Here is a 23478-nt window from a genome sequence, read left to right as displayed (position 1 = left end):
TTGGGTTCAATTGGCCTCCAAGGTTGAGGTGTGCGTCCACGGTTGGTTCAGAATGGTGGTGAACTAGGCCCGCTTAGGCACAGTTCCGAGGCTCAACGGATGGAACCATGGATGGATGACATGACCCAAATTTTGGAAAGAACCGATACAAAGCTCGCCGAATCCTATGCGCGACCGTTTTCTTAAACGTACAGCTGACTCTTACAGTCATTACACAGTTCACAGTTTCGCGACTTCACCAGTTGACGGGGTATTGCTCCTCGTTGTCAATTTACTACAGACTTTCGCAGTCTGTGCTGCCCATCTGCTGCACAACGCTACACATCTACACTGTACCAGATCGAACGTGTGCCGGCTACTCGAAAATGCCGTACTCGCATCACAGCCACTCTGGCCAGTTCTGCGGACATGCGCAAAACACACTCGAGGAAGTTATCCAGGCAGCGATAGCCAAAGGTTTCCATACCTTTGCGCTGACGGAGCATATACCTAGACCTCTCGAAGACTTCTACCCCGAAGAATCCGAATCGCACACCGCAGAGAGCCTCGCGAAACTGTTCGACGCCTTTATCGTCGAAGCCCACAGAGTTAGAGACGCGTACTCAGACCAGATCCAGATCCTCATCGGTTTCGAGACGGAATGGATTCGTCCATCTACAATGCAACTCATCCAGAGCATCCTCGACAAGTACACTTTTGACTTCTTCATGGGCTCTGTCCACCATACGCACACCATACCCATCGACTACGACCGTGCCATGTACGAACAAGCTCGGGAAAAGGCAGGCGGGACGGACGAGCGGCTCTTTGAAGATTACTTCGACTCTCAATACGAAATGCTTCAAGAGCTGCGACCGCCAGTGGTCGGGCACTTCGATCTCATTCGCCTACTTAGCGATCATCGCGATGTTGATTTCAAGGGCATGACTGGTGTTTGGGAAAAGATCAAGCGCAATCTGGAATACGTAGCCTCTTATGGCGCTCTACTGGAGCTGAACTCATCAGGGCTGCGGAAAGGTTTGGCCGAGCCGTATCCGTGCTTGCCCATATGTCAGGTCAGTCACACCGCCATGTGCCCGGTCTCGGCGTCAACTTACTAACCTATGTCATAGATGTTCTTAAGCATGGGAGGTGGTTTCGTCATGTCTGATGACAGTCATGGGATTGACCAGATAGGTACAAACTATGCGCGACTATTGGCTTTCGTACAAAAGGCAGGGATAGACCGGATACATTTTGCTGACCGGGCCGGTGAGCGCAAAGACAGCCGCTTCCCCAACGCGGGCTTCTCTAGCATTGCTGTAACCGACCTGGCGCAATTACCCTTCTGGGCCAAGATAGGGTGATATACTCTTCGCGATGGATAGCCCTTCGGTAGTTAGAAGCGCCACTGAAACTCTCAGCAAGGAGAGTTTCGGGCCCGAATGCCGGGGCCACACTATCAAGCACCTTCTGTCAACGGTTGGTAGGGTGCCTACATGCAGTGCCCATGGCCTTCGGATATTTAATGTAAGCGAACGCATCCGACGGTTCGGTGACATGCAACTTGCGAGTCCACATCACTAGTCGACTGTGGCTCATGCTGTCTATCACGATACTGCACTCCAGATGCGTGGGGGCTCCTCTTCTCCACGACTCAGCTGCCGCTGCAAGCGCACTCTATCTAGCCAATGCAAAGCGTACGATGCTCCCAGACCACGCTGTTGGGCTCCCGACTCAGCGCACAGGGCTCGCGATCTGAGAAGGGATGGCTGGAGCACGGTTGAAAGACCACGTGTAATGGCCATCGGATTTACTCTTTAGCCCCGCACCCCTTGTGCTTGTGCTTTGTCCCTCTAGTTCAAATGAATTATTCGTTTGCCGCGAGAAGCACGATAGCCAGCAGTTCCGCATATGGTTATCTCGACGAACCGCTCGAAATACGGTTGTTCTTCGGGTGGGTCTAGCTCCGTACGGCAGCCGGGTGTGTATCCGACGCGTCTGTGATTGGCAAACTATAACAGACTCGAAAGCAGAAACACAGCTAGGTTCTTGGGCCGGCGTGAGACGCAGGGGAAGTGAAGACTACGAGGTACGATAGTCTCCTGGTCGTATATTAGGGATGCGGATATAGCGGTAGCATGAAGGAGACGATTAGGTGTGGAAGAGCAGAATGCCGATTAGTGATTGGAAATTTGAAACCGCGGGGTACATCTACCATGAAGGACCGAACATTGCTTTTCGAGAACGGTGTTGCGTATGCACGTCACCCCTGTCCATATCCATATTCAAATCTGTATGACCGCCACCTGCCTCCACGGAGCTGGAAGAGGATCCTACAAGGAGATACTTTTGCGCCCTACACAAGCAGCGTAAAAGCTAGGTCATGCAGGTCCTTATGCATTGCGGTACCAAAGTTTACGCATCGCCCTTTGTCATGGAGGAATGCGGCGGCCGTGTGTTATTCGACAAGACCGAATATTGCTGCGTCAGAGGCGCTTTTCCTTTTTGCTTCCATCGTGCGACTCCAAATGAGGTAGGGGCCACGGCCGGCTCATTTGCGCCTTCCGCTTCCTTGGATGAGGTTAAGGTTCTGGCGCCAGCGCCATGCGCACATTGGTGCTAGATGGCTCATGATCGTGGTGACCGTCACCGCACTTCAAGCTTGACCGCACTCTCTTGCGCGCCACCGCCCTGCTTCCTTTCAATTAAAGCGGCTACAAATCAACCCTTGTGTCATCCTATTACCGTCGATAGGAGAGCTAAGCCACTATCGGACATGATTATACCCGTGTTATCACAAAACAAAGATCCGCATCGAAGTTGGCAGGCCGCTCGGTAGTCGCGGGAAACTGTAGTACGGGTACAACCTTCCACCATGTCAATTGTGGATCCCCCATCGCGTGTCAGCTGGGATGCTGCAGATGAAGAATGGTTTGGAAGGGCTAGACCAACCTTACTTCTGACATTTCAAAACGGCCTGAGCTTCGGGCAGGATTCCCCGGGAGACACGTTCTGACGGCTGTGGGTCGTACCATACGTAGCCCGCAATTACCTTGGAGCCAAAGAGGTGGAACGTGTGCGTATGCGAAGAGGCTAAAAAGTATGCTTGACGCATCTGAACAGACCAATCTGTTGCACAGCTTCGCGGCAAAACCCTGGTATGCTTTTGGTCAAAGTAAAAGCCATCAAAGTCTGAGCTCCAGTCAGAGCATCTACGGAGCTTCCTACTCCTGGTCCTACACATCGGCACCACTATTAAACTCTAGGGTCCACCCACTTTCTAACGTACTTCCCCATCTTTGCAGATTTCGGATTTTCAAAACGACACGCTATCTTTAATCAGTACCAAAGGAAGTGGATCCTCTACATACACTACCTGTCACCTGCTTCAAGCTTCAAGCTTCACCTTTTTCAAACCCGCCCTAGACGCTATCCATGCTCGTTCCCTTCAATATGGGCGTTGAAAAGCTCGTGATCAGACCTGGCAATGGCATAGACTTCCCGAAGAAGCATGACGAGGTGTCTATGGAATACACTGGTGAGATTAGCTACTCAATTCCTCACCAGAGATCAACATCTAACAACAATGACAGGATGGCTATTTGACGATGATGCCCCGGACCACAAAGGCGGACAGTAAGCGAACCGGCAGCAGTCATGCCTTGGACATCGAATAGAGCGCCGTATTGATCGTTCATTAGATTCGATACTTCCGTAGGTCGCGGTGACCTGATCACTCCCATCGGTGCCGGCCGGGTCATCAAAGGTATGCCCAACCCAACCCGCTCTGCGCTTGGTGCATATGCATTCTACGATTCTGAACGCGCATTTGGCTAAAGCTCATGCACAGGCTGGGATGAGGGCATTTTAGGCTCCGCAGAGGCTTCTCCAATGACGCTGGGAGAGAAGGCGACTTTAATCATAACATCGTACGTAATCCCCACGACGTATCCTTCCGCGTGAGTGTACTATACTAATGATACGTGCGATGCAGTGATTATGCATATGGCACTCGGTAAGTTCGACTTTACAATTTGCACATTCCATGGTCGGGACGGGAACAAGTAAGACGGGACGTTACCGAACCTTGGAAGTACACACGCCACCGTGAACACGAACGCCCGGCGGAGCCAAGACTTAGTACGGCTGAAGACGTTCCGAAGATCGTTTGAGCCATGCTTCTTCGAATCTCCCGCGCTCCTGGACGTCCATGCCGCAGCAACCGCCAATCTTGTACAACACGAATGTCTGCAGCCTATTGGCATCGCCGCATCTTTGGACTTCGAAGATCTGATCAGACCATGAGGTGCAAGTGCTGACCATGTGGACAACAGTGGCTTTCCTGGACACATCCCGGCCAATGCCAAATTGATCTTGTAGGTGCCCAACTTCATTTTCTTCGTCATTTGGGACACTACAGCGCGCTTGCGACGCCTCATTTATGTGTTACAAGTGTGTGTGTTGTTCCTCCACACAGCGCACAGCTCACATGCTGTTCCTTTCACCTTGTTATCGCGGGATCAGTGCACAGGCTGCAAAGCGGAATGCTAACGCGATGGCAGCGATGTCGAGCTCAAAGCCATCAATGGGAAGAAAGCAGAGGACGCCTGAAATTCGGCACACATCATCGCGCCACCCGCTGGCCACGTTGGTCGACATATACCCCGTTACTACCCGACCACCTGTCCATCCAGCCATTCGTCGCGCTAGTAGATTCGTGATCGAGGCCAGCACATACGAGAACAGGAAACATCTCATTTGGACTCAACATTAGCGCTTGTTGCGTGGTTTACGCCCTTTCATCGACCATCCTTACTGTAGGAGTCCACGCAGGAGCTTTTGTTTTATTTGATCCTTTGGAGTTTGGCGCTTGGTAGAGGTATAAGGGAACAGCAGACTCATTTCAATCACAGCTGTTCAGGTGGAGGAGTCGAAAGACGCTCAAGTTTCGTGTCTAATGTACTATGCCCTTCCACGCGCGTTACCTTGCTGCAGCTCCCAGAATTTCGCATTTCTTTTCTGATACTGCGAGTCACACCGCTCATTGCTTCTGGTAACCTCTTCCGGTGCAGGAAGCGACTCGTGGTAATCTTGCATGTTGGTTCGATCCATATACCCGTTAATCAAAAGCGAGCTTCCTCTCTCATGGTAGAAATCTTCCGATCTCCAATCATCGTCTCCAAATGAACTTCCAGTATCCTACCGAAGTAATCGTACCGAGTGGTTGATAGTCATGTAGTGGCCCAAACCAGTGGTTCGCCTCGACGCGGGATAATGGTCGGCTGTACACCCACACGGCACGAGCTGGTATTTAAGCCGCACACCGATATGCCTTCCTTCAACCTCACTGGGTAGCAATGCCGATTCTAGAAAGGGTCATCTTTCGGTATGCCGAAAATCAGCAGCATGACTCAGATGGCAATTCTCTCGTTGGCTGGCGGCAGTGGCGGCTTACGCTTAATCCGGCAGATATGGTATGGTGTTACCGGAACCTTGACACTTCAGTGTCGGACTCGACTATCGCGGGAACCACACACCCTCAAACTCTACCGTTGCCCGCCACAAGTGGGGGAAAGCTGCCACATTATTTCTAACCGAAAGACATCCCACGGAGGGCGCCTCCTGTTTGGCCTACTGAGATAACGCATTTGCCTCAAGGGACTCAATCTCTACCCGCAACGGGCCTTGTACATGCTTAGGATCTAGAGCTTGTCTTCTAATCTCGATTCGTATTTCCTAAATTCCGTGATGACATGGGTTATCGACAAGTCACCAACCATGTTGCATCGCATACAGCCGGCGCACGCAACAACGGATCAGGAAGCAAATGTCAACTTTCCTCAAAAGCCTTGTATTTCATGGCAAAACCTCGAAGACCGTACCTAAAGCCTACCGATTACGGGCCGTGGCCGTTCGACCCACCCTTGGACGCTCCCGTGCGCACCGAATGCCGGTACGCCCCCCTACACTAGACATACCCGTAAACAAGATTTTCGGCCAGACCAACGGTCGTGAGCAAGACGACTGCACGTGGGATGTGTCGTATGCATGTGGCGTCGGTCCCGTGCAGCTGCGTCAGGCATGAGCCTGCATCAAACGTTCGTTCACGTGCGTGGCACGGTTATGGTGCGGGCTGTGACAGGGTCAACGCACGCAACCTTGGAAGCGTGTCAGCAAGTTAAGCTTGCACGTGAGTTCATCACGTACTTACTGCTCCAGGATGCTGGAAGCCATCATACCCAGTTCTTGAAAGCAACTCTATGCGATCAACGACCATGGAATGCAAAAAAGCCTGGACACAACGCATACCTAGGATCATCATCGATCGCAGAACCGCTGCAGATAGAGCGGAGTGATGCAATGGGATGTGCAATTGCGTGCATGGAGGAAACATGCATAGGGTACCATAGAAAGAGCTCGTCTTATCCTTGCTCCGCCAGCAGCCGAAATCATTGGTTTATATCAGCGATGGCCGGTGGATGACCAGACAGAACTGGGTCGCGGCTGTTGTGATCAGTTCCAAGATCGGTTGAAGATGTGAAATCCAGGCTGCTCCAATCCAACACCATGCACAGCGCAAGGTTTGTATACGTGCGTTGTCTCCGGAAGATCTCTTTCACTACAATCGGGTTCTCGACCATGCGCTTCGGGCGTACCTATCGTTATAGTAGTGTGGTCCTTCAAACTGCCGCGAATCTGTACGCTGGTTATTGCGGCCCAACTCGCTTTCCAATTGGATATCACGGCTGGCAGCGCCGGCTGATTTGCCATTGTTACCGGTTATTCCATCCAGTAAGAAGCTGGCGCGTACCTCCAGGTGTATGCAGCTCACCGTTCGACGCACCAAGTGAGTTCTTGAGCCGCACCGCTGGGTCGCGATACGCAAAGTAATACGTGAGGATGAGAACCACATATATGTGTCTGGAGCCAAGCGCAGAAGTTGCAGAATGCTATCAAGGCCGCCTCCCATCATCAATGGCGGTAGAGACTACCGCTCTTGCTCGAGCATCACATCTCCACCCAGCAAGAGTTGAAGGGTAGGAACCTCTACTAGTGATCAAATACACCACCCCTTGAAAGTAGAGTTATGAGATTGCGCTGGCATACTGCCGCCCTTTCCACCCGTTCCGCGGAGATATAAGAACAAGATAAGGATCCAGACAACGAAGAGAAAACGACCTGCCTTCGGACGATAAGTACTTACTTCTCTTGTTTCAAAATGGGTGAGCATATGGTCTGCTTAAACATCTGCAGTCATGTCCTTTACACAACCTGGACATGCGTCAGCTTCTTATGGTGATGCAAAGTGGCCCAGACTCTTTGCGTCTGAAGAGCCTTTGTTGTGACCAAGATAATTAGCCAAAGTCTCCCTGAATGGGGATGAAACCGATATCTTACAGTGAGATCTTGCAATCATCAATCTCGACTGACGCCAGAAGATAACACCAGCCTGTCAGGCAACAACGCAACATACGTTTAGTGCAGTCGATATCTGACAGCTGGTGAGATCTGGTTGGCGTCGCTGAACGGACCCGGAAGCATGTCAGCAGACCGGTCGATGTAGTGCCACGGAATGTTGGAGACATCGTTACTTGAACAGCTGAGCATGAGCGGATACAGCGCCCGCATTACTGCGATCCCGTGGCATTGGATCTGGGCCGAGTGACGGATCGAGGATGAGTGTCAGTGACCAGGCTCACGGGAAAGCAACTCCCGTATCGAAAGCCTTCGACTTAATGCCAGAAAGCTAGCCCTCTTCAGATCAACCACACTTGCGCGGATGTTGTGCTCTGATTTGCGTATTAGTATTGCTACTAATACACTATTGTAGTACGTCTGTCTTCCCGAGAAGATGTAGTATCAAACGTGCCGAGAAAAGCGTAGACGGCTACATCACAAAGAGTGAATCCTGCGTGCACCTCACATCATGCAGATGCGAAGATGCCCGCCGCCAGAGAAGACGTACTGCGAGGGCTCTATACATTGTCAATCCGGCAAGCTTAGTAGTGGTGTTGCACAGCGGCTCGAGTAGGCTGCGGAACGTTACTCCTCGCATCAGGCATGGTCGGGCAAGACACGCGTCGAGACCAAAGAAGGTATTTAGCTCCACATGTGCCAACCCGTGTAGGTGCAAGTCGTATAGCACAGGTCTGGTTCTTATTCCGACGTCGTGATATAGGTCGTGCTTCACATGGCAGTCGCTAAGACATCGCTCGCATAGTTTTCAGCATGCGAGCGGTTCACCTTGGGTTGCGCGGCATAAAATCGAGAAACGAGAGGACGATGTGACTTGCTGCGCGTCCGTGTGAACCACCATGGCTGAGACTGTACTGTAGAGACTTTCGAGTGGATGCAAAGCCGAGAGACGATGCAGGTCGGATGGCTTGTTGCAGAATCCACCCAGGAAGTATGCGCCAGCCTCCAATAATAATTCTATCAGCCTTTCGAGGTCTTCAGTTTGTCTGGTAAGTAGAGACATCTCATGACCGAAGAGCGGCGTTTGACAGGTGTTTGTGTCACGTGGTGGCCAGGAGAGCCCCACTAAAGATTCGCTCGTGCCCAGATTCCGCTCAACCAAAGTGTCTGTGATCTGGAACGCTTCTCGACAAGATGCACAACTGGCGCACAACCAGGGACGACTCGCTGGCAGATTGCTCTGCACATGAATCGCGTCGCTGAGATGGTCCAATTATGGTGCCACGACATCCGTCGCACGCTTCACTGCGCTACGCTGCACCTCCAAGCCAGCCAAGTCAGCGACTGTATTTGCTTGGAGTGACCGCAAACAAGCGCAACAAAGAACAGAGAGCTGGCACTTGTGGCGGAATTGATCTCATCCTACGCTGGCCGTCATGGGAGATTTCCGGTTGGCGAGTGTGGGAAATTAAATGTGGAAAGGAGCCCTTGCTAAATGGTTCGAACTACCGGCTTTCTGCAACATTGCGACAGCGCACCGGCCTGGACCTCGCACTTGTCGATGCATGTTCCTGCTACACATGCTCGACCGGTCATCATCACAAGGATGGCGCAAATGGACGGGCCCAACGGAATCGTGACAGCTGTCTTACGACTTGTCCTCGCAGCATGTCTGACTGTGAACCAACGATCCAACAGCTCGTCGTAGGTGATCGTGCTCTGGAAGAGGTGACGAGGCCTGGACACAGCCCCTATTCGAGCCTTGCGAAGGGGATCGCTTAAGACAATGGCCAGGCTCGCCAAGCGGACTCATCTCGGGTTTCTGCACCACCAACCTGAGGCTCACAAGTTCTATGCTGCGATGAAGGAGAGGCGTCCAGCTTCATTGGTGCAGCCAAATAACAACTTCGCATCTTTGTTGTAAGCAGAGTAGCACGCGCCCAGGAAGTTGCTTCATTCCCAGTCGGAAATCTCTGCAACCAATGCTGGCCAGAAGGAAGACAATGCCGATCGGCGACATCCCTGTTGTTATTTACTCTGCTTTCGTACTTTACCCGACATGAGATGGCCAAAGTTACGACCATTGCCCTGACGATCAGGCACCGCACTCGTCCGATTGGATCGCCCCTTGCCCATCTTGTCGAGAACCTATCTGATCGCGGCTAGCATGCTGCCCGTGCCTGTTCTCCGGACTAGCCACGACGTTTGGCTCCGTCCCAAACAAGTCCACGCCGTGGCGACGATTAGTTCCATGGCGGACGGGCTTCGAAGTGGGCCTGGGCTGCGTGGACTAGGATGCAGCCATCTTATTTACTTGCGCATCCCCCAGGTCCCAAACTCCTTCTCTACCGCTCAGGAAAGACTTCGTCACCCACGTTCATTCGCTGAATAACTTCACTCTTTTAGGTGTTCAGCCGACATTCTTTCGATCGCTTCTTTCCAGTCTTCACCTTTGCGCCAACTACTATACCGGTCCAACTCGACGATAATGCAGCTCATTACCCTCCTTTCGGCGGCCTCGGCCATGGTCGCGACCACTTCGGCCACCTCCCTTAGAAGCGCTATCGCCTTGACCAAGGACTGCGATACCACCAAGCCCTACGCGCGCGTTATCAACCGTTGCGACTACGACGTGCATCTCTGGTCCGTCTACAAAGGTGATGGCTGCCCCGAAGATGGCATGGTCACGCTAAAGACCGGCGAAACGTATTCGGAGAACTACCCAGACCCAGAGCACGGTGACGGCAAGACTGGTGTCTCTATCAAGATCTCCAAGACCAAGCAGTGCAAAGGAGTCGACATCACTCAGTTGGAGTACTTCCGCAAGATGGATGGCCCAGTGGACTTCCGATACAACTACCTCGATGTCTCCTACGTCGACTGCCTTGATGGTGACTGCCCGGCAAGGAACGACGGATACTACCTCAAAGCTGGTACCCAGAGTGATGTCAATATCGCATCTGCTGCCAACACCTTCTGCCCAATCTTGGCCTGCCACGATAAAGCTTCTTGCGACAAGGTTTCTTACGTCCTTCCCGACGACGTTCAGACCAAGTCCTGCTACAACGACCAAAACATGGACTTCTACATGTGCGGTGGCGAGGCGCCTTCCGGAGACTACGGATCTTCTCCAAGCGAGTCTGAGTCTTCTGCTGAGTCTTCTGCTGAGCCTTCCACAAGCTCCAGCAAGCTGGCTGAGTACTCCGCTGTCAAGCCCACTTCCACCTCTGCTTCCTACGAGGACTCGTACACTGCCGATATCGAAGTGGCTGCTGCCGCGGTCACCCCTGCGCCCGAGAAGCAGGACGACAAGCCCTACCACAAGCTTACCAAGACCGTCTACGTCACCGCGGTCGAGTATGTCAACGCAAAGAGGCACGCTCACGACCATGCCCGCCGCCATCAGCCTTTCCACGCATAAGCCACTCGGATATTTGTTTACTGTGGCATTGGTGCCCAAGCATTACTTGGTTCTACATTCTACCAGTCCATAATCCAGGATACCAATTTCGCGTTATACCCAGGGGAGACCAGGAAGAGGAGATCAGAGTTGAAATCACTCGAGTGATGCCAGAGGTAGACAGCGTCGCAGGCCCAATTTATTCATTTCTTCACTACGTTATCGACGCGCACCTGTCATGCTTGATCCCGTCATCTTTCCTCTCACCTCTCACCTTCCATGCTCCCTTGACGAAACCATGGGTGCGGTACTTGGCTATCTTGGACGCGGGCGCATGTGCTATCTTTTGGTTGCACGTTCTTTTTCACGAAGTCACGATATCGGATACCATTCGGGATTCCATGCCCCTTGGCGGGCTATACTTGTTTCAGTCATTCGCTTCGTCAAGGACATTTGTTTCCTTTTCTCTTAACACGGGCGTGGGGTTGTATATGCAGACGTCCTGGCTTGCTGATCCTGTTCCTAGCCTGATAATAGATTAATTCGCTATCATGTTGTATTTGCTCTCTGATCGATTCAATCTTATCGCATGTGATCACTCTACACGCGTATCTGCATTGCATGACACTACTCACTACCTTGAACTTGGCACAGCATGCCCACAAGCATTCGCGCAGATTGTTCGGTGGAGTTATTTACTTTTGGTGTCGCAGCAGCCGAGCAAGATCAGTTTCAAGCTGAGTCGTGATGTGAAGTCAAAGTCTTGAAACATTGTTGCATGCTTATTCGACTGCGCCGCCTCCTGGTGCGTTTTGACCATGCGATCACCTCATGCCCCGGTGCAGTATCACGCAAGCCAGAGCCTGTTCTGAGCGTTATGTCCATCGAGCTTTTGTATCGAAGGATCTTGTGGTCATCGGTGCCGAGCAAACGTGTTCGCAAAACCAATTCTCGTCTTAAGAACCACCGTGCAGCGCTCCCACAACGTGGCGCATGTCTCGCACCTTGATCATTGCCGTGACTGACAGCGGCTCGACTAAAGCCGGTCGTTCCACACAGCCCTAGCCTCGTTTCGAGCCATGGTTGCATTCTACGTGCTATCAGCACTCTTACCACTTCCAAGGCTTTCGGCATCTAGGCGTTCAGGTGCGCTGTCCGCGAACTGTGAGTCGATGTTCATCGCGTCACTCCGTGGCCAGTGGAACAACTTTTAGTTCGCCCAACACTGTTGGTGCCTTGCAGCATGCAGCACCAAGACGACCGTTGGAGAGCCGTCAATCACCCCAGCGTTTGGATCTCATTGTGGGCTAACCACTGCCCCGCGTCAAGTGCGAACCGACTTCTGGATAGCCATGCTCGCGCCACCTTATGTCCAGCCATACAACATGCTCACTCTTCTGTCATCGCGCACAAGCTCAGCAGAATTTGCACCAGGTTTTTGCATCGTTATGCAGTAGTCGACCTTCTAGAACTATTCCATGTTGATTACTCTACTCCACAGCGTCACGCTTCTCCACTCCTCTGTCCACACGAACGCAAAGTCCCCGCTGTGTAGTCATGCCATGGTCCACATCGATGAGATGCAACTCGATACGACTCGCGCAGACGCCATCGGGCCACCTTGACCGTCCTAGTTCGCTATTTCTGCGGTTGGACTAATGGCAAAGTTGCTGGAGTACAAGAAAACTCCGGCTTAGTGGACCAGAGCATTCTGGATTGTCGACACGGCTTTCGACGGTCGCCATCGGTGCCTTTAAGGCACCCGCTTGGTCCTGATTGCACAGTTCTTTCGAAGACTGGGACGGGCCTACGGACATGCGAAGTACACGGCATCTCGGCAGACACACTAGCGCTACCCTCCCTAGGGCTCGATGTCCACGTTTGTTGCCTCTACCATAGCTTAGTTTTTAAAAAAAAACACGATTCTCCTCTAATACTACGATTGCGCTTTTCTCCATGGAATCCAACCCCGCCTCGAACCACCCTGCGCATGCCAACCGGTCTTTGGGGCGTCTACCCACTCTGCTGCATCACTGCCCCCAACAACCTCAATACCCCAACGCACCTCTCCGTCTCTGTCCTTGAACCACGCTAACATGGTTTTGACGTCATTCGCGTTTTTGAGTGCCACACCTCGTTCTTCTACTAATCGCAGAAGATGATCGCTTCCTGCGACAAGTACAAGTACGTCGGCGATGAGTAGCACGTCGCGAATCAAAGGACCCGTGTATTTTCGCTGTAGAAAACTGACCACGGCTGTAGTGCCTATAAGCCAGATGATGATTGCCACCGATAGATATGTAGCGATTGCATTCATATGAAGAACCTGGGTTCGGTGGGATACCAATGCCTCAACTGTTCGGTTGGTGCGGAGACCTTCGTACTTGCGTCGCGGAAGAACCCTACCATCCCGTGTCACTGGCTCTCCTAATGCTTGTGTACTGTTGTCGCCGATTTTTTGATACCCCCAACCGCCTTGCTCTAACGATAGACCATTGCTGATGAAGTGTTGGAAGAACGTTTGGAAGGTATGGTTTGCGTGGGTAACAAGGGTTGCGTAGTCGAGCAAAGCCCGCGGATTCTTGTTGGCGAGGCTGTACATGCTGTATGTCATCAGGTCCATGTTCATACCGGTTTCAGGGTCGCGCATGACAAAGGCATTATCGCTGGGGTCTTCCGTGGGTGACGTCCCCAGCGGACCGCCGAAATAAGAGTCAGCGGCTTTTAACATGGATCCCATGAATAAGATTCCATAACTCGTGGTGATGTTCAACGGCCCTCGGTATTCTTCATCATATTGCTGCGTTGCGTTGCCATGGGTCAGCGCGTGTCGGACAAACACTTCGGACCAGGCTGATTTTGCAGGGCCGACAGAACTGATGATCTCGTATGATTGAATCACGCCCGTTTTCACGTCCACAATCACTTTGGCGTCTGACGTCTCCACTATCGGCATACAGCGAGCGGCTTGTAGATCCGGTGCATCTTTGAAGAGCAGCATTTGTCCTTGTAATTTGCTTATACCTGGGACTGTGACAGGCTTACCAACGATCCATTTTGTAACGAATGGAACTGGCCACTGCCTGTCTGTGTTTGGGAAATTTTGGACGTTTACTGGCGACCAGTATCCTGCCACTGCTGAATCCGGATCGTCCTTGGTTCCGTTCGAGCAACATGACAGCATAGCGGTGGTGGCAAATGCTGAAGTATTCGACGGACTATCGCCAAATATCTCACTGTTCAGAGAATAGTATCTTTCCAGGCCCTCCAAATCTGTCTGTCGGGGGGAATCTCGGGAACGTTGGATTTCATCGGTATGAATGAGCCAAGTCGATGTGTTGGCTACCTCAGGTATTTGTTCGCATTCTAGCCGAGCTCGAAGAGCAGATGTCGTGATTGTTACGTTGTCCCGGAACGTCATCGTTTCTTTGGCATCCAATTGGGAAATGCTGGTAAGATCGAGAGGTATGAAGCTCCAATCATCTTGAGTCCAAGAAGGCTTGGTGCCGTTGAGTGACAGCTGAATGGCAGCGCCGGGTAGCCAATTTTTAGACGGGTTCATCAGAAGATTGTCGAGTACTTCGAATGGAGGCAGACTCGGACGGGGTTCTGCCGTTCGCCCTTCGTAGGTCTTCACCGTAGTTATAATGGGTATCTCTCGAGGTTCTAGCGTTCTTTCGAGAATTTCTCGATGAGACACGTTCGCAGCTTGTCGTTCGAAGAGCGCAGACATCGAAACGGTGACTGGAAATTTGAGGTTAGCGAGTTAGACGACCATCGATCGCGAGCATCTTACGAATTTGACAAAGAACGCTTCCAGTAGCGACCAGGAACAGCATCCAATGCTTGTTGCGGGCAGCCTTGATAGCCGCACCAGCCCAGGTTTTGGAACGGTATGTAAGACCCGCTCCGTTGGAAATTGGTGTTGGCCGTTGCGACATCGCAAAATAGGGTTGGAGGATTCTGAAAGTCGAATCTAATTGATCCCACCACAAGCCGATCACAATACTGACAACTGTGGGTGCGATAGAGATAGGGGCAAAGGTGGAGAAGCTCAACCCCAACTTAGAAACATCGGCTTCGTAAACGAATGCAAGCTGAGAAAGTCGAGATCTCGCGGAGAATGCGTTCAGCACTAACACAGCAACCAAGATAAGGACGAGGAAGCTTGAAAGAGCGAACAGCATACGTAGTCGGATGACCAAAGGCTGCCAGTAGCTTGAAGGTTCAGTGCTTGGGGAAGCTACTCAACACATTGATTAGCTTACAGTTTTAATCGTTTGTCAGTAGCGACTTACATGTGGTTGCGAGGTTACCACTGCTTGCAGTATGTATAGCACCATCCTGCATGAAGAACGTGTCATTCCTTATTCGTTGTTGAAAATCGAAATGCGCTATACGATGACCCTCGCGGAATGTTGATGATCGTGTCGGCTGATGTTGAACTAACATAGCATGTCCAAGGGTACTCCCGGGGTCCATGCTGAGATCGAGTGGCCGAAATGAAAGTCGTGAGACCCATAGTACCAGGATGAGTAGCAAGAAGGAAACCAAAAAAAGGGTAGCCAAAGCGATTCCAATCTCTCGAAGTACCATGATTCTGTTTTCGACCATTGTTGCCTTCCCTTTCGTAAGCTCGACGCTTGTTACGTCGGGGTCATTCAGGGCCTCGCGAAGACACTCCGTAAAGAATCTTCCTTTGACTCTTGCTGCGCGGGATGCAAGCTCCTTGTCATACAACATTTCGGTAACGTTGAAATCATAGAGGGCGCCGAGCAGCGGACCAAGCCCAAAGAACATTGGAGCGTTAACGGTCGTGTTTGGATCAGAGTAAGGACTCAAAGAGCCACCGATAGCACGATCTGCATCAGACGACATGCTTTTGGCGTTGAAATAGTCTTTCCAAGTGTCTTGTAGTGCCATCTCTTCGAATTTGGGAATGTCTAACATAGCTTTCGTAATCGACTCGGGCTGGATGTGGTCCGACTCCATGAATGTAATGTTCGACTCTCTACCGTGGCCTATCGAGGCAGTCATGTTGTGTGTTATTATAGAATACTGAGATTTGCAAAGCAATGCCTTCATGCGAAAGTCAGGCGAGCGTTGATAGGTCCTGTTCGTCTCAATTCCTACCGTTGCAGCACTGAGCTCCAACTTGATGGGCGTGGTCCATGGGGTGTTTAGAATGATAATGTCGCGATCTGCACATTCTGGAGAGGCGTAGTGGCGCGCAAAAGGACTGGTCGAAGAGACGTTGGCGGCAAACGGGATTCTACCGAGAGGAAGCGTACCAGACTTGATGTAGAATGTAGAAGTGTTTGACCACGTCAAACCTCCCCTCATTGCCAGCTCAGCCGCAGGGTGAACAGTCGCCTCGTACCTGCAACCGTCGTCTGATGCTAAGGCAAAAGCTACCATGGGTTCTATGCCCTTATATGGCCCGTGACCCATGATATCGTACCCGCTATATTCCATCGGTGCAAGATCAGCGCTTTCTAATGTCATGTCTCGACAACCCAGGTCCGCATGCATTGTCGTTGTCTCTGCCGTCCAAGAGTCGAAGCGTGATACCAGATCGGGGCCGAGCTGTACTGGATCTGTAGACGGCCAATTCGGAAAGGTGATGGAAGTATCTTTTATCCATGCAGAAGTAGAGAGATCTCTCATCAGCGCAGACGTAGTTCTGAAGTAGGCTTCTCTACTAGCGACAATGGGCAGCTGGAGGCCAATCTTGGGAACGCTTCTGCGGATGTCAAGCGTTTTGGTGATTACAATCTCTTCGGATGTAAGAAGGGCCGATGACAAGGGAGAAATCGCGAGGAGGGCCACCACATTGATTACAGCCGTGCAAATGAGACACCAACTGGTTTTACCGACCGACTTGCGCTTGAGGACGATATCCAGTAAGATAGCCCACCAGGCCCTGGGCGTTTGGAGCACTGTTCCGAAGGCGCTGGCGCCTTCTGAAGGTGCTTGTGCTAGTCTTGCAAATGGCTCCGTTCTCTTGGCATCTTCAAATAGGATAACCGTAGATTGTGTGTACAGCACTGCTAGCAGAGTTGGTGTGAAGCGCCATCCAAACAGTACTGCAGAAGATCCGTCATCGGCACCGAGTCCGTAGTGGTGTTGCGAGTACCAAACAAGTAGCGATATTGTTATGCCCAGGATGGCGGTGGCACTAATCGGTATCAATAGAGAATACCATCTAAAGGTAAATGGCAGCCAGCTCCCTTTCCGATCTGTTGAAGCTTGTACTGGCAAATTTGTTAGCCGTCTAGATCTTCAGAGGTAATTGATGACTAACCTGTGCCCAAAGGCATGGTATCTGTTGTAGACTGAGCAGACGAGTCCGCTGGGACTGAAGGCGCATGACCTCCTAATGTTCGATCCATAACGACAGATGCTCCAAGTGCGCTCAAACGGGATTGGCCTGAAAGGAAACTTACAGCGACTCGGTGGCTGTATACAAGGTTATCGCACAGAGAATCGCATACGTAGAGGCTACTTAAGCCATCTTTGTCTGCTATTCAAGCTGTACCTGCATCGATCGTCTGCGCAGATAGATTGCGGCACAGCACCGCTGATTCCACTTTCATACTTAATCCGGTACCGACATAGCGGTTGCACAGAGTTCTTGAGGCTATCGGGCAATAACATAGTTGGCTAAGCGCCCGGGTGGACATTGGGATTGTTGCAGCGGTTCGCGCCAATACTTCAGCGTTAAGCACGCGCCGCGGTGGAGGGATCTTCCGTAAAACCTTCGAATGGGCGGCAGGATCTGGGATCCCCGTTGCGCATGACAGAGAACCGGTCGAAACGCCAGGTAAAAGAATGCAGGTAGACGCGCGATTGTCATATGAAGTGAAAGCCTGCCCCGAACCTTCCGTCGCGTCTTCCGTTCCCCTCACGGGTGGGAGCTCCCGTTCTTCACGTGGGGGCCAACTAACTGTATCGGGCGTAGCGTCGCGATTGTGATAGGGACAAAATCGATCCAATCATACGTGATTAATCTGAAGGCGCTGTAGCATGAAACAATTACCCCGTTTATCTTGTCTACATATGCGAAAAAAAATTAAGTTCTGGTGTTGAAGCTAGACATATTGTAGTTTGAGGTTTGGCTACTTGGACAAGATCCAATGCCTACTACCTAGGTAAGCTAGACTCTCGCTAAAGCCGAGAGGGAGAAGGACGCGATGTAGACAAGCATGTTGTATATCTGATATAATGAAGTCTCAATAGATGGGATGAGCAGTGTCTGCTTAGGCAGGCATGCCTAAGTACCTACCAAAGTTCTCTCTTCCAGGGATGTGAGCAAGAGTCATAGTCCAAGAACATTCGTAGAGGCGCATCTTCAAGATGGAAAAGACCGATGTCGTTTCATTCAGTCCAATTTCTAGCCGGCTGTCGAAGGTGTTTTTATATCTCAAGAGTCAGTGTTCAAGGTGCACCGCGTGCGACTACCTGTCGACACAAATACCTCGGTACCCCTGCCTTGCCTACAGCCTTTCCCCTACCCCGTTGTCTACGCCAGGCCGCTGCCACCCGTCACTTACATGCGTAGCGAGATTCCAGCAACTTACGACTCCGAAGAACATCGGTCCGCAACGCGTCGTCTATCTTCGCCTACCCCTCTCGAACGCTACTCCCAATGCAGCGCCATCAAGCGAGTCTGCACGCGAATGATTGGTGGGTGCCTTTCTACAGTCTACCCATTATACCTAGGTACGTTATCAGAAACAGGGGTGAGCGAGAAGGAGCATTCGGGCATGTGGTGGGCTCAGGCGCCCTCGCAAGGGTAGCCGATTCATAGCATGTGCAGAACCTTAGGTACGTAGGTACTTGGATACGTGGCTAACGTGTCGACAAAGACAAATCAACGTAGAGGGCGGAACATCAGCCACGTCCGCTTCGAAATTTGTGGGTTTGATGTGCGAATGGTATATTCCTCGTGTATCCATGTGTCTTCAAGATTGGGCGACTTACAGCGCCAGGATGTTGCTTCGGATAGCAACGTTCGCTTACCCTGGTTGCTGCAGATTCGCATCATTTGCCAAAGTGTACGATGAAGTCAAGACGGTATTTGCATCCGCTTTCTTTAAAGTCCTATTACTCGTTTTGGCCACCACCTTCTCTGACGACTGAGAATACATTTACTCAACTACTTGCACGACAGTATCTTGGAGATTGCAAATCGGAGAAGGGGATATCAAAAAAATGTAAGCTTACACCATGCTCGACTCTATGCCGTGGAACTCAGTTTTGCGCGCCCATTCGCATCCGATCTAAGCGGTACAGCAACATCGTTACACCGCCCGCTACACTTAGCCGCACGCAATTAACCGATGGTCATGCGTGAACAGCGAGCGTTTTTCTCACTATACTCAATGTTTCATAGTATAGAACCCGAACGCCGAACGCCTTGAATTCCAACACTTGAGACCCAAAAACACGATACCCTTCCGCTCGGAACTTCATTCTTATAGCACAATGTGTTGCTCGGCACTCGATTCGCTTGTAGCAAGGCGCTACGAGAGCTCGCTCGTAGGATTTAGCTGCCTCGCTAGTACGATTCAGATAGCTGCGAGGTCGTTGAGTGCACAGCTCAGCTCTCGTCTCGCACCGAGCTCATCAATGCCGTCATGCGGCCGGTAATGGTGTGCGACGATCCGCACTGTGGCCCGGTAAGTCTTGTACCTATTACGGTCAGCATTGCGGCCTTCTAATTACCCGCACTTGGTACTTACATCAGCATCCTGACCCTCGCGCCCCCAGTCTTCACAGGGTAATCTCCCAAGCCGGCGAAGAACGCTTCATTGCCATCCGCGATACCGCCGCTCATGAGAGGGTCGCCCCAGATGACGTTCGAAAATCCGACAAGACCTATGACCTGCTTGGTACGTTCGTCGATGAGCACGTTCTCCGGGTCGCAGAGATTGAGCGCTACAAGGCGCGGTTCGGTAACTTCTTCCAGGCAGTGTGCGTGTTTGCCAACCCAGAAACGTATACTTTCGGAGTGTGCGTTAACAAGCATATCCTCAGCATCGCGTAGTGCGGCTTCGAGGAGAGCAAAGAAAGCCTCGCGCCAGGAGTTGCTGCCCTTTTTGACGAAGACACGGTGTGTCATACCAAATTGGGTGGCAGATAGTGCAGTCAGAGCGCGGACATGTGTGCCTAGTGTGTGGTCGATGGAGTTTCTCTCGCTGGTCGAGATGTATGGCGCGATTTCCGAGAGCTTGCGACCAGGCATGTGGCTCATCATAAGAAATGGTGCACCAAGCGGTCCACCATGGCTATCATATTTGATGATTTGGGGCACAGGTACTTGTGTATACTCGTGCAGTGTCTCGAGTGCTTTGCGTTCTGTCTCCAGGAAGTGCTTCTCATGCCGGAGGAGTCGGATGTTATAAGCTGGTGGGCATTTGAGTATCAAACAGCTGCCATCTTGAAGTCTTGCGAGATAAACCTGGTGTATGCACCCTTGCTGGACTTCAATTTGCTGAACATTGATTCTTGAGGATCGAAAGACTGCTCTGATGACTCTTTGTATGCTGGGAAAGTCGACTGTTGTGATAGCAGTCCGCGAAGATGCTGATGAAGACGAAGATGAAGACGAAGTGGTCGAAGAGGGCCGAACGGGCTTTAGAGCGTACGTTCCACGGCTCATACTGGTGAGGGGAAAGATTGCAACATCCAGTGGGGGAAGATGCATTATGAAGGGCCGAGCAGCGACGTCCTAGATTCCGGCGGGGAGCTTAGCGTGATTCGATAGTGGAGGCCTGGAGCTGACTGAATGCTGCATGTCGAGGACATCGCTATGCATTAAGAATGTTTTGACGATTGCGCAAACAAAGTCAATGCCAGCTCTTTTCTCATAGAATCATGGATGCTCGATCTGAACGCAAAAATGTCCCGACGAATGTCGGAAACAAAAGCATAGTAACGCCAGCCCGAGCAAGACCGACTCTGATAGATCTCAATTGATGAAGCCATCTCCTTGGTTCGGCCATACCGAATCGCATGACAGTCGACACTTAGTAGCACATCTGAAAGTCCCAACCAGTCCCCGAGCCATATCGACTATCCTCTCGCCGATGCACTGCTCAGCCGAAAAGCAAAAGTCTATCATGCGCGTACGGAACTGGTAAGTAAGCGGCGTATTCTAAGCGAATTGTTTAGCGAAGGCGGATGTAGAGGCGGAGAAGGACGCGTGAGGCGTTCAGATTGGCGCTCTCAGCGTTCGTCAAGGATACCCACAAGTGGCTAGGCACCCGATGAGGATATCGCGTATCGCGAATTATGATTGGTTCTGCCGAGAGACGGCTGAAGGATACCATTGACCGACATCTTTCGATAGCATATCCTTAGGAATCTGAGAGACGATTGGATGTAGGTTTGACAGTGCAAAAAATAACGCTGTGATTAACGCAGTGTCATGTCTGTACGGGCCCTCAACTCGCCCGGCCCAATATTTTACGTAGCTATTCAACTACTTCCATACATCCCACGCCTGTGTGCCATTGCTGTGGCGGCTATGTAAGCCCGCACCCAGTATGCACCCGGCAGTTCGGAGACGAGTAGTAGCAACACGCCGGATGTCAGGTCGATGAGTAGGTGGCTACTGTGCTCACTCCGATGATCCACTAGACGTTTGCCTCATCCCGCGAGCAAACGTATGCAAGCCACGGTGGTCCCGATCGGAGATTTTTTCAGTTTGTGGAAATTGCTGCGCGAGGCGTTCTAGCACCACGACGGCTGCCCCACGCACCGATTCCACTCGTCCCCTTCTCAGACACGTCCATTCTCGATGTTCCCTGACTGATCATCGACCTGAGGTTTGACCGAGGGCAACGGCTGACGAAGCTCCTCGATGTTGAAACGTTTGAGCTGCTCGAAGTCAGGACCGACCACACTCATACCTAAGACATTCTGTCGGATGTAAGCAGCTGTCAAGATCTCATTATGCGGTGCATGTGAGACGTGTGATCACCACGTGGGGTATGACTATACCTTGTAAATTTCCACGAGAATGAGAAGATCGTAGTTCTTCAGGTCGACCTTGTGCCCAGGACCAACTGCAGCTGCGATTGTATTGATGACGCCATCTCTCAAAAACTCCTTATTGTTGCGGATCGATGGGCGTATCGCAAACTTGGGTAACCACACGTTAGCGGAGATCTTTGCACGACGACACTACATCATCTGATAGAAGAAGCTAATGCTCACTTTTTTCCCCGCTTGATCTGATCCATGGAAGTGAGGCGCAAGGACTTGTTTCGCAACAGCCTCAAGACCCTGTGGCGTGGCTTTGTCGGTCGCAGTAATTGGTGTTAGTCGCTTGACATAGCGTAAGTTCTTCGGCTGAGCGCCATCTGCAATATCTTGACAGATCTTATGTACGAAGGAGACAGGTTCGAGAGGTGAGCGTGTCCTAAAAAATATCACTTTCTTGGGTCAGCCCGAGCGGTCGGAAGTGTGATTGGCTATCCTCACAGCACTGGGTGTCGAGTTTGAGAGATGTGAACAAGGGTTTCGTCGTCGGCTTACGAATATCGGCGAGCTCTTTCTGGATCTCAGCTTCGATATCACCTCCTTCCGAGTCAGAGCTGTCTTCTGCAGCCGTCCCATTGGAACCGGCGGCGCCGTGCAGGGTAGTAGCGTACTATCATGAATCAGCATCACCAGCACTGTCGCTCGCGGATGGTGCAGCATCAAGATATCGCTAACCTCTTGGAATAGATCCCGCAGATCAGAGACAGATTTTGCTTCCTTCTTCATAGCGCATGTTGCCCATATGCCCGCATCACCGGGTTTGATAGTACGAGACTGACTGCCGTCCCTGCGGGGCATATCCCAGTTTCTTTTACTCTGATGTCTCGGATCAGCCTGATGAATCTCACTGCAGCTGCATGACGAAAATGGAACTGGGAAGCCAAGAATGCAAGTACGGGAGGAGTTTTGACAGTGGTACGAAGAAAAGAACTCACCTTAGCTCGTTTGTCGCCGCCGTCGTGCCGCTCGCGGGGCTCGGCTTTCCGCTTCCTCGGGTTACTCTCCGCTCCGGACATTTCAAATTATACGGGTGAAGCTGTAGGGTGGGCGTGATGTGATGGTAATTGGAAGGCTCGATCGAAGCCACCTGCACCCGACATCTGGATGCACGGGAAGAAAAAAGAGGCTAGGCTTGTTTCGTCCACTAGCGCGCCTACTCCCGCGTTGGCTACCTAGGTACCAAGGGACATCTCCACCCACCTTGCAAAGTGCCTCGCTCTCACCAGCGCATGCAGCCTCGCGCGGTCTACCCTCTAATGTCTTCTAGAGACACATTCGACGGGTGGCGTCAATTCTAATTTCACTTTCCGGGATGCATGTCGGCGACCTTGCACGTCTGGCGGTTCAATGACGCCTCTAATTAAGCCTTCACCCTGTCCATCGATTGCCGCAGCAATGCGACCTACCATGTTATCGCTGATCATCCCGTCGTTCTTGTGTCAGACGAAAGCCAGATCCTGTCCACTCAAATCGCAGATGCTGTCAGATGCAAGCCTGCTGATTATATGGTCGACGAATTCAAGGGTGCTCGTCGACGGCTTGCGCCAAACGTTCAATTTATTCTGCGCTTCTCAATCGCCGTGTAGACAGTACGATATGGGGGTGTTCCGTTATATTGGAGAGATGAGCTA

At 51.6% G+C, this 23478-nt stretch overlaps 6 protein-coding genes across 6 annotated transcripts; 2 read left to right on the top strand and 4 right to left on the bottom strand.

Moving 5' to 3' along the window:
* Positions 1-365: 365 nt before the first annotated feature.
* J4E84_000310 (uncharacterized protein) lies at positions 366-1346 on the top strand (the record flags this gene model as incomplete). Its single annotated transcript, XM_049382952.1, has 2 exons — positions 366-1055; positions 1113-1346. The coding sequence occupies 2 exons, from the start codon at positions 366-368 to the stop codon at positions 1344-1346; spliced, it is 924 nt and encodes a 307-aa protein (XP_049248470.1).
* An 8540-nt stretch (positions 1347-9886) lies between these two features.
* On the top strand, positions 9887-10819 carry J4E84_000309 (uncharacterized protein; the record flags this gene model as incomplete). Its single annotated transcript, XM_049382951.1, has 1 exon — positions 9887-10819. The coding sequence occupies one exon, from the start codon at positions 9887-9889 to the stop codon at positions 10817-10819; it is 933 nt and encodes a 310-aa protein (XP_049248469.1).
* A 1915-nt stretch (positions 10820-12734) lies between these two features.
* J4E84_000308 (uncharacterized protein) lies at positions 12735-13854 on the bottom strand (the record flags this gene model as incomplete). Its single annotated transcript, XM_049382950.1, is given in 2 exon segments — positions 12735-13828; positions 13848-13854. 2 exon segments carry the CDS (start codon positions 13852-13854, stop codon positions 12735-12737), a joined length of 1101 nt encoding a protein of 366 aa, XP_049248468.1.
* A 610-nt stretch (positions 13855-14464) lies between these two features.
* J4E84_000307 (uncharacterized protein) lies at positions 14465-15835 on the bottom strand (the record flags this gene model as incomplete). The annotated part of the gene is made up of 2 exons (XM_049382949.1): positions 14465-14542; positions 15392-15835. The coding sequence occupies 2 exons, from the start codon at positions 15833-15835 to the stop codon at positions 14465-14467; spliced, it is 522 nt and encodes a 173-aa protein (XP_049248467.1).
* Positions 15836-19538: 3703 nt separating this feature from the next.
* On the bottom strand, positions 19539-20239 carry J4E84_000306 (uncharacterized protein; the record flags this gene model as incomplete). Its single annotated transcript, XM_049382948.1, has 2 exons — positions 19539-20174; positions 20231-20239. The coding sequence occupies 2 exons, from the start codon at positions 20237-20239 to the stop codon at positions 19539-19541; spliced, it is 645 nt and encodes a 214-aa protein (XP_049248466.1).
* Positions 20240-21583: 1344 nt separating this feature from the next.
* On the bottom strand, positions 21584-22863 carry J4E84_000305 (uncharacterized protein; the record flags this gene model as incomplete). Its single annotated transcript, XM_049382947.1, has 6 exons — positions 21584-21724; positions 21806-21946; positions 22022-22239; positions 22289-22457; positions 22523-22663; positions 22783-22863. The coding sequence occupies 6 exons, from the start codon at positions 22861-22863 to the stop codon at positions 21584-21586; spliced, it is 891 nt and encodes a 296-aa protein (XP_049248465.1).
* Between the last annotated feature and the right edge of the window lie 615 nt (positions 22864-23478).

The sequence above is a fragment of the Alternaria hordeiaustralica genome (assembly GCF_023758085.1).
Source record: "Alternaria hordeiaustralica strain BMP 2776 chromosome Unknown scaffold_1, whole genome shotgun sequence".
Taxonomy (NCBI): domain Eukaryota; kingdom Fungi; phylum Ascomycota; class Dothideomycetes; order Pleosporales; family Pleosporaceae; genus Alternaria; species Alternaria hordeiaustralica.
The sequence above is the reverse complement of the archived record's forward strand: the minus strand, read 5'-3'. Positions and strand labels throughout refer to the sequence as shown.